This window comes from Schistocerca cancellata, chromosome 6, assembly GCF_023864275.1.
Source record: "Schistocerca cancellata isolate TAMUIC-IGC-003103 chromosome 6, iqSchCanc2.1, whole genome shotgun sequence".
NCBI lineage: Eukaryota > Metazoa > Arthropoda > Insecta > Orthoptera > Acrididae > Schistocerca > Schistocerca cancellata.
The window spans coordinates 655,183,161-655,195,496 of NC_064631.1; the positions used below are offsets into that span (position 1 = coordinate 655,183,161).

Consider the following 12,336-nt stretch of genomic DNA (forward strand, 5'->3'; position numbering starts at 1 on the left):
CCTGATGTAAATCCCTACACCCCATTGTGCTATTCCTGCTTTGACTCCTGACAGGTAGACCTCGTATTCTCCCACTTCCTCTTCTTTCTCACCCCTTACCTGAATGTCACTAACAGCTAAAATGTCCAGCTCCATCTTACTTGCAGCCTCTGCCAGCTCTACCTTCTTCCCAGAGTAGCCCCCATTGATACTAATAGCTCCCCATCTCATTACCATTTGTTTGCCAAGTCGTATCTTAGGAGTCCCTGGTTTGTCAGTTAGAGGTGGGACTCCGTCACCTCCAAAGATCCAAGGCATTTGCTCTGATTGTTGCCAGCATCATATTTAAAGTACCAGGGAAGCAGGTTGCTAGCCTTACTTGGCCCGAGTCTCATTGGGTTTTACCCCTGACGGTTGAGGGACTAACCAGTGGATTTGGTAGTATTTGCCGTATGAGCACAAAGGTGACCACGACTCAGAATATGTCCGAGATGCCCAGCCTTATTCCAAAGTAACTGGTATCCCAACTGTCGGGACCACTTACTTGGCCACTCATACGTTGCCTGTGGGTCATGAACTAGGACATGACTACAGGAACCCACACCATGAACCACAATGTGGACATCAAGTAAAGTAAATCGTTAGTGAAAAGTAATTAAGGAAAACAGCACTGGGTTGTGGGATGAACAAATACTGTTAGGTAAAATCAAACAATGGAAAGTCCAGGATGGAATATCAACAGTATTATGAAATGGACAGATTGCTCAAAGTAATTTTCAGACAACATAGTCTCACACTAATCTCTGTCTCTGGCACCAGTTTTGATCACACGACTCTTCCATTCTGTGTCTGGAAATCTGGAGTCTCCCCCTATTACAATACTTGATCAATAAACTTACTCGTAATGTTCTCCAGGTTTTCTCTTTAGCACTCTGCCACTACGGCTTCTGAGCCAAGAGTTATATAAGAGCATGTGATTATCATGTCTGACCCATCTTTCCTGTTTTCCTTCATCCAGATTATTTCATATTTGGAATCTGTTATAATATAACTAATTATTATAGAGTTCTTTATGGCAATAAATATGCTGCCACGACTGGGGTATAGCCTATTCCTTATTATACGTATCCCTATCTGAATTTAATATTTCACCACTGATTTTAGCCAGCTTTCTGTTCCTAATAATAAGTTGGCATTATAACCTTAAATAAGCAATATTAATTCTGGTACCTTACCTTGTATGTTCCTGCAACTTAATAACACAACATTAATATTTTCTCTTTCTGACCTGCAATTAAGTTTCCTCCAACTAGTCACTTGAATCAGCAGTTGTCTTGTGACAGCCAGAGCGAGAGCACCAGCAGCAGCGAGTACTGTTTGTATAAAGCGTTTTTGTACTTATTTGCTGCGCTTAGCTTTTAAATAGTTTTTCTGGGAAAACCTAGCGTAGTTTTCGCGTCTCATATTTCAGTGAGTGTTTCTTGATTATCAGAGTAGCTCATCAGAAGATTATCTTGGGAATTTGTCATCGTATAGAGTAGGGTAAACATAGTCATGTGTAGGGACTGTGGTTGTTGTGAGCGGACGCAAGGAGAATTGGCCACTCTTCGGGGGCAGGTGGAGGCTTTGTCTGTTAGGCTCATCGAGCTCGAGGCGCAGGCGTCGGCTCGTAGTGGCGTTGGGGCAACTGTGGTGAGACCTATGCCTACTTCGGTGGCCTTGGAGTCACATGGAACCCCTGATGTCGCTGCGTCTTCCGGCAGTGAGCATCTTACCGGTCAGCCATCACTCCAGGGTGAATGGCGGACAGTGGTGGGCTCGCGCGTGCCTGGCCGAAAGGCGAAGGTGGGATCTGGCCGCGTGGCAGCTGCCTTACCCCTTTCCAACAGGTACGGGGTGCTTCCTAGTGGTGATGACATCGTTTCCGAGCCACCACAGGATGCCTCGCCTGTTGGGCCAGTGGCCGATTCTCCGGCAAGGTCCCGACAGTCACAGAGGGTGGGCCTATTAGTTATAGGGAGCTCCAACGTTAGGCGGGTTATGGAGCCCCTCAGGAAAATAGCGGGTAGGTCGGGGAAGAATGCCAGTGTGCACTCGGTGTGCTTGCCGGGGGGTCTCGTCCGTAATGTGGAGGAGGCCCTTCCGGCAGCTATTGAACGCACTGGGTGTGACCGGCTGCAGATAGTAGCACATGTCGGAACGAATGACGCCTGCCGCTTGGGTTCTGAGGCCATCCTTGGTTCCTTCCGGCGGCTGGCTGATTTGGTGAAGACAACCAGCATCGCACGCGGAGTGCAAGCTGAGCTTAATATCTGCAGCATAGTGCCCAGAGTCGATCGCGGTCCTCTGGTTTGGAGCCATGTGGAGGGTCTAAACCAGAGGCTCAGACGACTCTGCGACTATAATGGTTGCAAATTCATCGACCTCCGTTATTGGGTGGAGAACTGTAGGGCCCCCCTAGACAGGTCAGGCGTGCACTACACACCGGAAGCAGCTACTAGGGTAGCAGAGTACGTGTGGCGTGCACACGGGGGTTTTTTAGGTTAGAGGGACCCCCCCTTGGGCGAAACGATAAAATACCTGACGGCTTACCAGAGAGGACATTATCATCGTTGATAAAGAACGTCCGTCCTCAGAGACCAAAAACAGGAAAAGTTAACGTAATATTGGTAAACTGCAGGAGTATCCAGGGCAAGGTTCCTGAATTAGTATCTCTTATTGAAGTAAATAGTGCGCATATAGTATTAGGAACGGAAAGTTGGTTAAAACCGGAAGTGAACAGTAACGAAATCCTAGACACAGAATGGAATATATACCGCAAGGATAGGATAAACGCCAATGGTGGAGGAGTATTTATAGCAGTAAAGAATTCAATAATATCCAGTGAAGTTATTAGCGAATGCGAATGTGAAATAATCTGGGTTAAGCTAAGTATCAAAGGTGGGTCAGATATGGTAGTCGGATGCGTCTATAGACCACCTGCATCAGCAACCGTAGTAGTTGAGCGCCTCAGAGAGAACCTGCAGAACGTCGTGAAGAAGTTTCGTGATCATACTATTGTAATAGGGGGAGACTTCAATCTACCAGGTATAGAATGGGATAGTCACACAATCAGAACTGGAGCCAGGGACAGAGACTCTTGTGACATTATCCTGACTGCCTTGTCCGAGAATTACTTCGAGCAGATAGTTAGAGAACCAACTCGTGAAGCTAACGTTTTAGACCTCATAGCAACAAATAGACCGGAACTTTTCGACTCCGTGAATGTAGAAGAGGGTATCAGTGATCATAAGTCAGTGGTTGCATCAATGACTACAAGTGTAATAAGAAATGCCAAGAAAGGAAGGAAAATATATTTGCTTAACAAGAGTGATAGGGCACAAATCGCAGAATATCTGAGTGACCATCATCAAACGTTCATTTCTGAGGAAGAGGATGTGGAACAAAAATGGAAAAAATTCAGAAACATCGTCCAGTACGCCTTAGATAAGTTCGTACCGACTAAGGTCCAAAGCGAGGGGAAAGATCCACCGCGGTATAACAATCATGTATGAAAGGTACTACGGAAACAAAGAAAGCTTCATCATAGGTTTAACAGTAGTCGAATCATAGCTGATAAGGAAAAGCTGAACGAAGCGAAAAAGAGCGTAAAGAGAGCAATGAGAGAAGCATTCAACGAATTCGAACATAAAACATTGGCAAACAATCTAAACAAGAACCCTAAAAAGTTTTGGTCATATGTAAAATCGGTAAGCGGATCTAAATCCCCTATTCAGTCACTCGTTGACCACGATGGCACCGAAACAGAGGACGACCGAAGAAAGGCAGAAATACTGAATTCAGTGTTCCGAAACTGTTTCACTGCGGAAAATCGTAACACGGTCCCTGACTTCAGCCGTCGCACGGACGCCAAAATGGAAAATATTGAAATAAACGATATCGGAATTGAAAAACAACTGCTATCACTTAGTAGCGGAAAAGCATCCGGACCAGACGAGTTACCCTTAAGATTCTACAGTGATTATGCTAAAGAACTTGCCCCCTTTCTATCAGCAATTTATCGTAGATCGCTGGAAGAACGTAAAGTACCTAGCGACTGGAAGAAAGCGCAGGTCGTTCCCATTTTCAAGAAGGGTCATAAATCAGATGCGAATAATTATAGGCCTATTTCGCTTACGTCAATCTGTTGTAGAATAATGGAACATGTTTTGTGTTCTCGTATTATGACGTTCTTAGATAATACAAATCTCCTTCATCATAACCAACATGGATTCCGCAAACAGAGATCATGTGAAACTCAGCTCGCCCTATTTGCCCAAGAAATTCACAGTGCCGTAGACACTGGTGAGCAGATTGATGCCGTATTCCTGGACTTCAGGAAGGCATTTGATACGGTTCCGCACTTACGTTTAGTGAAAAAAATACGAGCTTACGGAATATTGGACCAGGTTTGTGATTGGATTCAGGATTTCCTAGAAGAAAGAACACAACATGTCATTCTTAACGGTTCAAAATCTGCAGATGTAGAGGTAATTTTGGGAGTACCGCAAGGAAGCGTGATAGGACCTTTATTGTTTACAATATACATAAATGACTTAGTTGACAACATCGGTAGCTCTGTGAGGCTATTTGCAGATGACACGGTTGTCTACAAGAAAGTAGCAACATCAGAAGACTCGTACGTACTCCAGGAAGACCTGCAGAGGATTAATGCATGGTGCGACAGCTGGCAGCTTTCCCTAAACGTAGATAAATGTAATATAATGCGCATACATAGGGGCAGAAATCCATTCCAGTACGATTATGCCATAGGTGGTAAATCATTGGAAGCGGTAACGACCGTAAAATACTTAGGAGTTACTATCCGGAGCGATCTGAAGTGGAATGATCACATAAAACAAATAGTGGGAAAAGCAGGCGCCAGGTTGAGATTCATAGGAAGAATTCTAAGAAAATGTGACTCATCGACGAAAGAAGTAGCTTACAAAACGCTTGTTCGTCCGATTCTTGAGTATTGCTCATCAGTATGGGACCCTTACCAGGTTGGATTAATAGAAGAGATAGACATGATCCAGCGAAAAGCAGCGCGATTCGTCATGGGGACATTTAGTCAGCGCGAGAGCGTTACGGAGATGCTGAACAAGCTCCAGTGGCGGACACTTCAAGAAAGGCGTTACGCAATACGGAGAGGTTTATTATCGAAATTACGAGAGAGCACATTCCGGGAAGAGATGGGCAACATATTACTACCGCCCACATATATCTCGCGTAATGATCACAACGAAAAGATCCGAGAAATTAGAGCAAATACGGAGACTTACAAGCAGTCGTTCTTCCCACGCACAATTCGTGAATGGAACAGGGAAGGGGGGATCAGATAGTGGTACAATAAGTACCCTCCACCACACACCGTAAGGTGGCTCGCGGAGTATAGATGTAGATGTAGATGTAGAGTAACACAGGGAGTAAAAAAACGTGCACACCACATGTTCCTGGTCCTATAATGCACTCCTTACCTACCATAATCCATCTGCTAGCAGAGATCAAGAAATTCTTATCTGAGATTGGTGCAGAATTATCTGAGCCTCAGGTTTAGACCTTCCACTCTGCTACTAATCACAGGACTACATTCAATAATAGGTCTTATATTGCAAATAGCGAGCTGGAATTCCATTCCACATGCAAAGCTTGATGTCTTCACCAATTCAGCCATTCACCTAAAAGAACTGATAGGATGGCATCAGAACCCAGGTTGTTGTTGTTGTTGTTGTTGTTGTTGTTATGGTCCAGTCCTGAGACTGGTTTGATGCAGCTCTCCATGCTACTCTATCCCGTGCAAGCCTCTTCATCTCCCAGTACCTACTGCAACCTACATCCTTCTGAATCTGCTTAGCGTATTCATCTCTTGGTCTCCCACTACGATTTTTACCCTCCATACTGCCCTCCAATACTAAATTGGTGATCCCTTGATGCCTCAGAGCATGTCCTACCAACCGATCCCTTCTTCTGGTCAAGTTGTGCCACAAACTTCTCTTTTCACCAATCCTATTCAATATTTCCTCATTAGTTATGTGATCTATCCATCTAATCTTCAGCATTCTTCTGTAACACCACATTTTGAAAGCTTCTATTCTCTTCTTGTCCAAACTATTTATCGTCCATGTTTCACTTCCGTACATGGCTACACTCCATACAAATACTTTCAGAAATGACTTCTTAACACTTAAATCAATACTCAATGTTAACAAATTTCTCTTCTTCAGAAACGCTTTCCTTGCCATTGCCAGTCTACATTTTATATCCTCTCTACTTCGACCATCATCAGTAATTTTGCTCCCCAAATAGCAAAAGTCCTTGACTACTTCAAGTGTCTCATTTCCTAATCTAATTCCCTCAGCATAACCCGACTTAATCCGACTACATTCCATTATCCTCGTTTTGCTTTTGTTGATGCTCATCTTATATCCTCCTTTCAAGACACTGTCCATTCCGTTCAACTGCTCTTCCAAGTCCTTTGCTGTCACTGACAGAATTACAATGTCATCGGGGAACCTCAAAGTTTTTATTTCTTCTCCATGGATTTTAATACCTACTCCGAATTTTTCTTTTGTTTCCTTTACTGCTTGCTCAATATACAGATTGAATAACATTGGGGAGAGGCTACAACCCTGTCTTACTCCCTTCCCAACCACTGCTTCCCTGTCATGTCCCTCGACTCTTATAACTGCCATCTGGTTTCTGTACAAATTGTAAATAGCCTTTCGCTCCCTGTATTTTACCCCTGCCACCTTTAGAATTTGAAAGAGAGTATTCCAGTCAACATTGTCAAAAGCTTTCTCTAAGTCTACAAATGCTATAAACGTAGGTTTGCCTTTCCTTATTCTTTCTTCTAAGATAAGTCGTAAGGTCAGTATTGCCTCACGCGTTCCAATATTTCTACGGAATCCAAACTGATCTTCCCCGAGGTCAGCTTCTACTAGTTTTTCCATTCGTCTGTATAGAATTCGTGTTAGTATTTTGCAGCTGTGGCTTATTAAACTGATTGTTCGGTAATTTTCACATCTGTCAACACCTGCTTTCTTTGGGATTGGAATTATTATATTCTTCTTGAAATCTGAGGGTATTTCGCCTGTTTCATACATCTTACTCACCAGATGGTAGAATTTTGTCAGGACTGGCTCTCCCAAGGCCGTCAGTAGTTCCAATGGAATGTTGTCTACTTCGGGGGCCTTATTTCGACTCAGGTCTTTCAGTGCTCTGTCAAACTCTTCACGCAGTATCGTATCTCCCATTTCATCTTCATCTACATCCTCTTCCATTTCCATAATATTGTCCTCAAGTACATCGCCCTTGTATAGCCCCTCTATATACTCCTTCCACCTTTCTGCTTTCCCTTCTTTGCTTAGAACTGGGTTTCCATCTGAGCTCTTGATGTTCATACAAGTGGTTCTCTTTTCTCCAAAGGTCTCTTTAATTTTCCTGTAGGCAGTATCTATCTTACCCCTCGTGAGATAAGCCTCTACATCCTTACATTTGTCCTCTAGCCATCCCTGCTTAGCCATTTTGCACTTCCTGTCGATCTCATTTTTGAGACGTTTGTATTCCTTTTTGCCTGCTTCATTTACTGCATTTTTATATTTTCTCCTTTCATCAATTAAATTCAGTATTTCTTCTGTTACCCAAGGATTTCTACTAGCCCTCATCTTTTTACCTACTTGATCCTCTGCTGCCTTCACTACTTCATCCCTCAAAGCTACCCATTGTTCTTCTACTGTATTTCTTTCCCCCATTCCTGTCAATTGTTCCCTTATGCTCTCCCTGAAACTCTGTACAACCTCTGGTTCTTTCAGTTTATCCAGGTCCCATCTCTTTAAATTCCCACCTTTTTGCAGTTTCTTCAGTTTTAATCTACAGGTCATAACCAATAGATTGTGGTCAGATTCCACATCTGCACCTGGAAATGTCTTACAATTTAAAACCTGGTTCCTAAATCTCTGTCTTACCATTATATAATCTATCTGATACCTTTTAGTATCTCCAGGGTTCTTCCATGTATACAACCTTCTTTCATGATTCTTAAACCAAGTGTTAGCTATGATTAAGTTGTGCTCTGTGCAAAATTCACCTAAAAGAACTGATAGGATGGCATCAGAACCCAGGTAGGGATGTGTTATTCATGCAGATATGAGCCATTATCTGCAACCACTGGCACCCACTGTATTCAGAAAGTTCTGGCAGAGCCTCTGCCACAACTTGGAGGCATTGACCACCATATCCATTCTCTGTGCTTGCCAAGGCCTGGCAGGGAAATGTCACTGGCAGAACAGATGCATCCCATGCCAGTTCAGATGTGTTACCAGCTTTGGGCAGCACCTCACATTTGATGTTAAGGCAAAATGTGAAGCTGTGCAGTCAGTACTCTCTTTTGTCCTCCACTAAAAATACACAAACCAACCTCTGTCTGTCACTCAACCTCCCTTTCAAAGAGTTTTCTAGGAGATTCCAATAGTACCACAGGTATTTTAGCTTTGACTAAAGATGCCCCAACAGTGTTGAAAATTAGAGCAGCAGCCTGGTGCCTGTCAAGGGTGACCAAAACAGCTTCCAGCTGTTTCCAGATAGTGTCCAACTCATTTGGTGTCCCCACAAAACAAGCACAGTTTGCATCCATTCTAAATGCTAAACAAGAAAAATAAAAATGTGGAAAACTAGATGTGATGTCTTTTACATGGCACTGAAAGTGACACTATCACATCACACAAACATAAAGCACAAGCAGCTAAATGAACACTAATTCACAGAGATTGCTGCTCCAAGGCAGACAACCACTTCTACAGTTTGCAAAATTGAAGCACTTGTGGTGGTCTGAGACTGTACTATAGTCAGTTCACATTATGCTAGAAATGCAAAATATGGAAACTCTTTCAGCTAAATATCTTTACTAAAAACAAATAAATAAGAAGTTGCAATTCACTACTTCTCATAGGCACATAAGGTTGCCTGTGGTTTTTTCTCTTACTTGGTTACTGCAAATGCCAGAAAAGCTCTATTGAAAAAACACAGCAAATTCCCTTCCCACCATAGTCCAATCTGAGCTTGTGAACATCACCAATCAAGTTGACATTTTCTGTAGGTATGATATGGGGGACTCAAAAACCAGGAAAATAACCTGGTGATAAACACACACAGAAACCAACAGTTCAATTCAGTGTGCAGAGAGAATGGAGAATACATTTTTGTGACAACTTGAAATTTTGTGCTAGACCAGCATTCTATAACCTGGAATCCCTGCCTTTTTTCAGGCAGTGTATACCAAACAGACCAGATCAAAGATTCAATTTGTCACTCATTTCCTGCACCCATACCCCTCCCCCCTCCAACCCCTCCCCCCTCTCCCCCTTTCATTTCCAAGGTCTACAAATCCTCTCCTGCTGCGCTGCTGCACTAGCATCCATAAGAGAAAAGAACAGCAGAGCTGGCAGGGGAAGGAAGGTTGTGATAAATATGTAATTGGTAACTAGCATCATACAAACAATAAGCCTTGTCAGCAGTTCATGGAAAGCCATCATAAGTACATTAAAGTGAAAGTATTATGGTAAAATAGATGCACAAATGCCAGAGCCAAAAGTTTGTACACTCAGTAAATCACAATAATGAGTAATCTGTGGCAGTACTGAAAATGAAACATAATGACCAGGAACACACAGTTTATCCTACACTACTGCAAATGTGATTCTGCAGTAGCTAGTGATATATTATACAGATTGTTTCACAGTTCCTATAAGAGGTTTCAAGGGATTGTAGAGGGGACTTTTTCTACTAAGTTTTGATAGGGATCCCATGTCCAGAAATGGGCAGTTTGGATATAATACAATTCGGAAGACTGGGTCTGTTTCAAATCTCCTGCTCCATAGTATGTGCACAAACTGAGAAGGGGGCACAGTCGTCAGTTCCTGTTGTAATTATGACATCACATACCATTTTTGTCCAACTACAGTAACAGCTGCTACAAACTGGTACATTCGCAACTAGGGTTAACTGTTGTGTTCGAAGGCACACCTCACTCTAGAATTTGAAGAGGATGTCCTTTGCTATGTAGAAGAAAACTCAATGACAAGTACTCGGAACATTACCCATGTCCCCATGTCACAGTGCATTTCTGGACGCGCATTTGTTATCAAAACATTATCTACTAAATTCCCTCTACAATCCCTAGAAGCCTATAATAGGTTTCGTGAAATATCATGAATATGACACTGACAGGTACAATTTCAATAGGCATAGAAATATTATCACTTGGCCACACGAAGTGGAAATAAATTACCTGGTCAGCTTCGTGTTACATTACATCGATGAAAAAAAACTAAATTCCAATTAAATCATAGTTAAAATTATTTATGTCTTTAATCATATATTATACCAACTTCCTTAATTTCACCTGACATAGTACTCTGCACGTAAAGCAAGAGCAAGAAATCAACACCATTAATGAGGTTTTCCCCTTGAAACAAGAAACCAGTTAGTTTTCACTTAGGAATAACTATCAATACTTACAAAAGCATATATCCTCTGTGTTGTGGGAGACAGTACATTGGCACTGTATGGAAATAATGAAGGAGTGGCAATTGCAGCTAGCAATGCCGCCAAATGCAAGGCTAATAGAATACCGAGAAATGTTCCACCTTTTTTCACCAACACAATTAGTGGTGTCTGGAAAAGAAATAATGCATTTTTTTAGTAATGTAAATTTTCATTTATGTGACAACATAAATGGAAATATAAGGCAATACTACTTCTTGCTGCAGTTGTAGTAAGTACTAATAGTACTACAAAAGAGTGTTAAAAATTATCTACACTTTTGTCATAACACTTCTTCATAATTCTAACATTGCCTTCTATGGATGCAAACTTTTAGTTGGTACCATTGTAGTCATACACATGCCATTTGATTCTGACCACTATGGCTGCATCCTGTCAGTGACAATGTAAACGCGTCCATTATGCTACCAGTTTGTACCAAGGAGGAGCAATGTGCAGTTACTCAATTTCTCTGGTCAGAAGGGGTCAAAGGGCCTGAAATTCACAGTAGACTTTCAGCACACGGGGCAGTGCTACATCATGTAAAAGCATTTATTTGTGAATCAAGATATCTGAAAGTGGCTGGTTGAGTGTGACATATGAAGACTGATCAGAATGTTCATCCAACAGAGTCCAAAAGATTCAGCAATCTCAATAGATGATTTTAGTGGATAAGCAAGTTGTAAGACACTGATCATGATTCTGCTTATCATACCTTTCACGAAGAACTCAGCTTCCATAAAGTTTCTGCGTGATGGGTTCCGAGACACCTTACTTAAGAGCTCAACATCAAACATGTGGACAGTTCCCAACACTTACTCCAAAATTGTAACAGGGAAGGCGAATCATTTCTGACCAGGATAGTCACTGTTGATGAAATATGGATTCACCATTATGAGCCAAAATCAACACACCACAGTATGAGTTTTTAACTCTGGATAACCAAAGACAAAAAATTGCAGACACTCTCATTAGCAGGAAAGGTTATGCTAAACATTATTTAGGATGCAAATTGGGTCTATAATGGAACATATAACAAAGGGAACAACCATCAACAATGAGTCTTACAGCAATTTGTTGACAAACACACAAAAACCAGTAATTTCTAGCAAACAATGAGCTCTGTTGTCAAAGAAACTGTTGCTCTTGCATGATAATGACTGCATGTGGCTCACCACACTGTTAAAACTGTCAATAAATTGTGTTCACAGCTGCTACAATGCCCTTCCTACAGCCCACATTTTGCTCCCTCTGACTTTCATTTTTTTCTTGGGCCACTCAAGGAAGTTTTGTGAGGTCATGAATTTTCCTCAGATGCTGTGCACAGAAAGTACGTCAAAAATTGCTTCATGACCAACAGAAAACCTTCTTCTTTACAGGAACATGCAAGCTTATAGACTGCTGGACCAAGTGCATTAAAAAGAAAAGAGAATATGTTGGAAAATAATGTCCATGACAAACCAACATTTTTTTGAAAATACACTGTAAAATCAAAAATGTTAGTAATATCTGACTTTTCTTCATACTACTACAACTTCTTCACACAGTAACAGTAAGTGCAAGAGCTTCTGTGTTGTCTCTTGTTTCTTCCCCTCTTCCCACCCTTGTTCCTCCCATTTTCTTTCTTTTTTTTTTCCAAGTGTATCATAAGCATTGCATAGAGCTCTTACTTATCAAGTAAGGTAAGTGGTAATGTGATATTTCATTTTTAATCTAATGTTATTGTTATTGCTGTTATTCTATTAATCCCAAGTAAGTAAAGGCAATCACTCACTGTAT

General features: G+C 41.8%; 1 protein-coding gene across 2 annotated transcripts in view; it reads right to left on the minus strand.

The window, feature by feature from the left end:
• LOC126190732 (endoplasmic reticulum metallopeptidase 1-like) overlaps window positions 1–12,336 on the minus strand; it is a 263,271-nt gene that overhangs the window by 75,485 nt on the left and 175,450 nt on the right. For both annotated transcript variants that reach the window (XM_049931220.1, XM_049931219.1), the window contains exon 10: window positions 10,534–10,689. In XM_049931220.1, coding sequence (XP_049787177.1) covers window positions 10,534–10,689 — 156 coding nt within the window. The remainder of the gene's footprint in view (window positions 1–10,533; window positions 10,690–12,336) is intronic.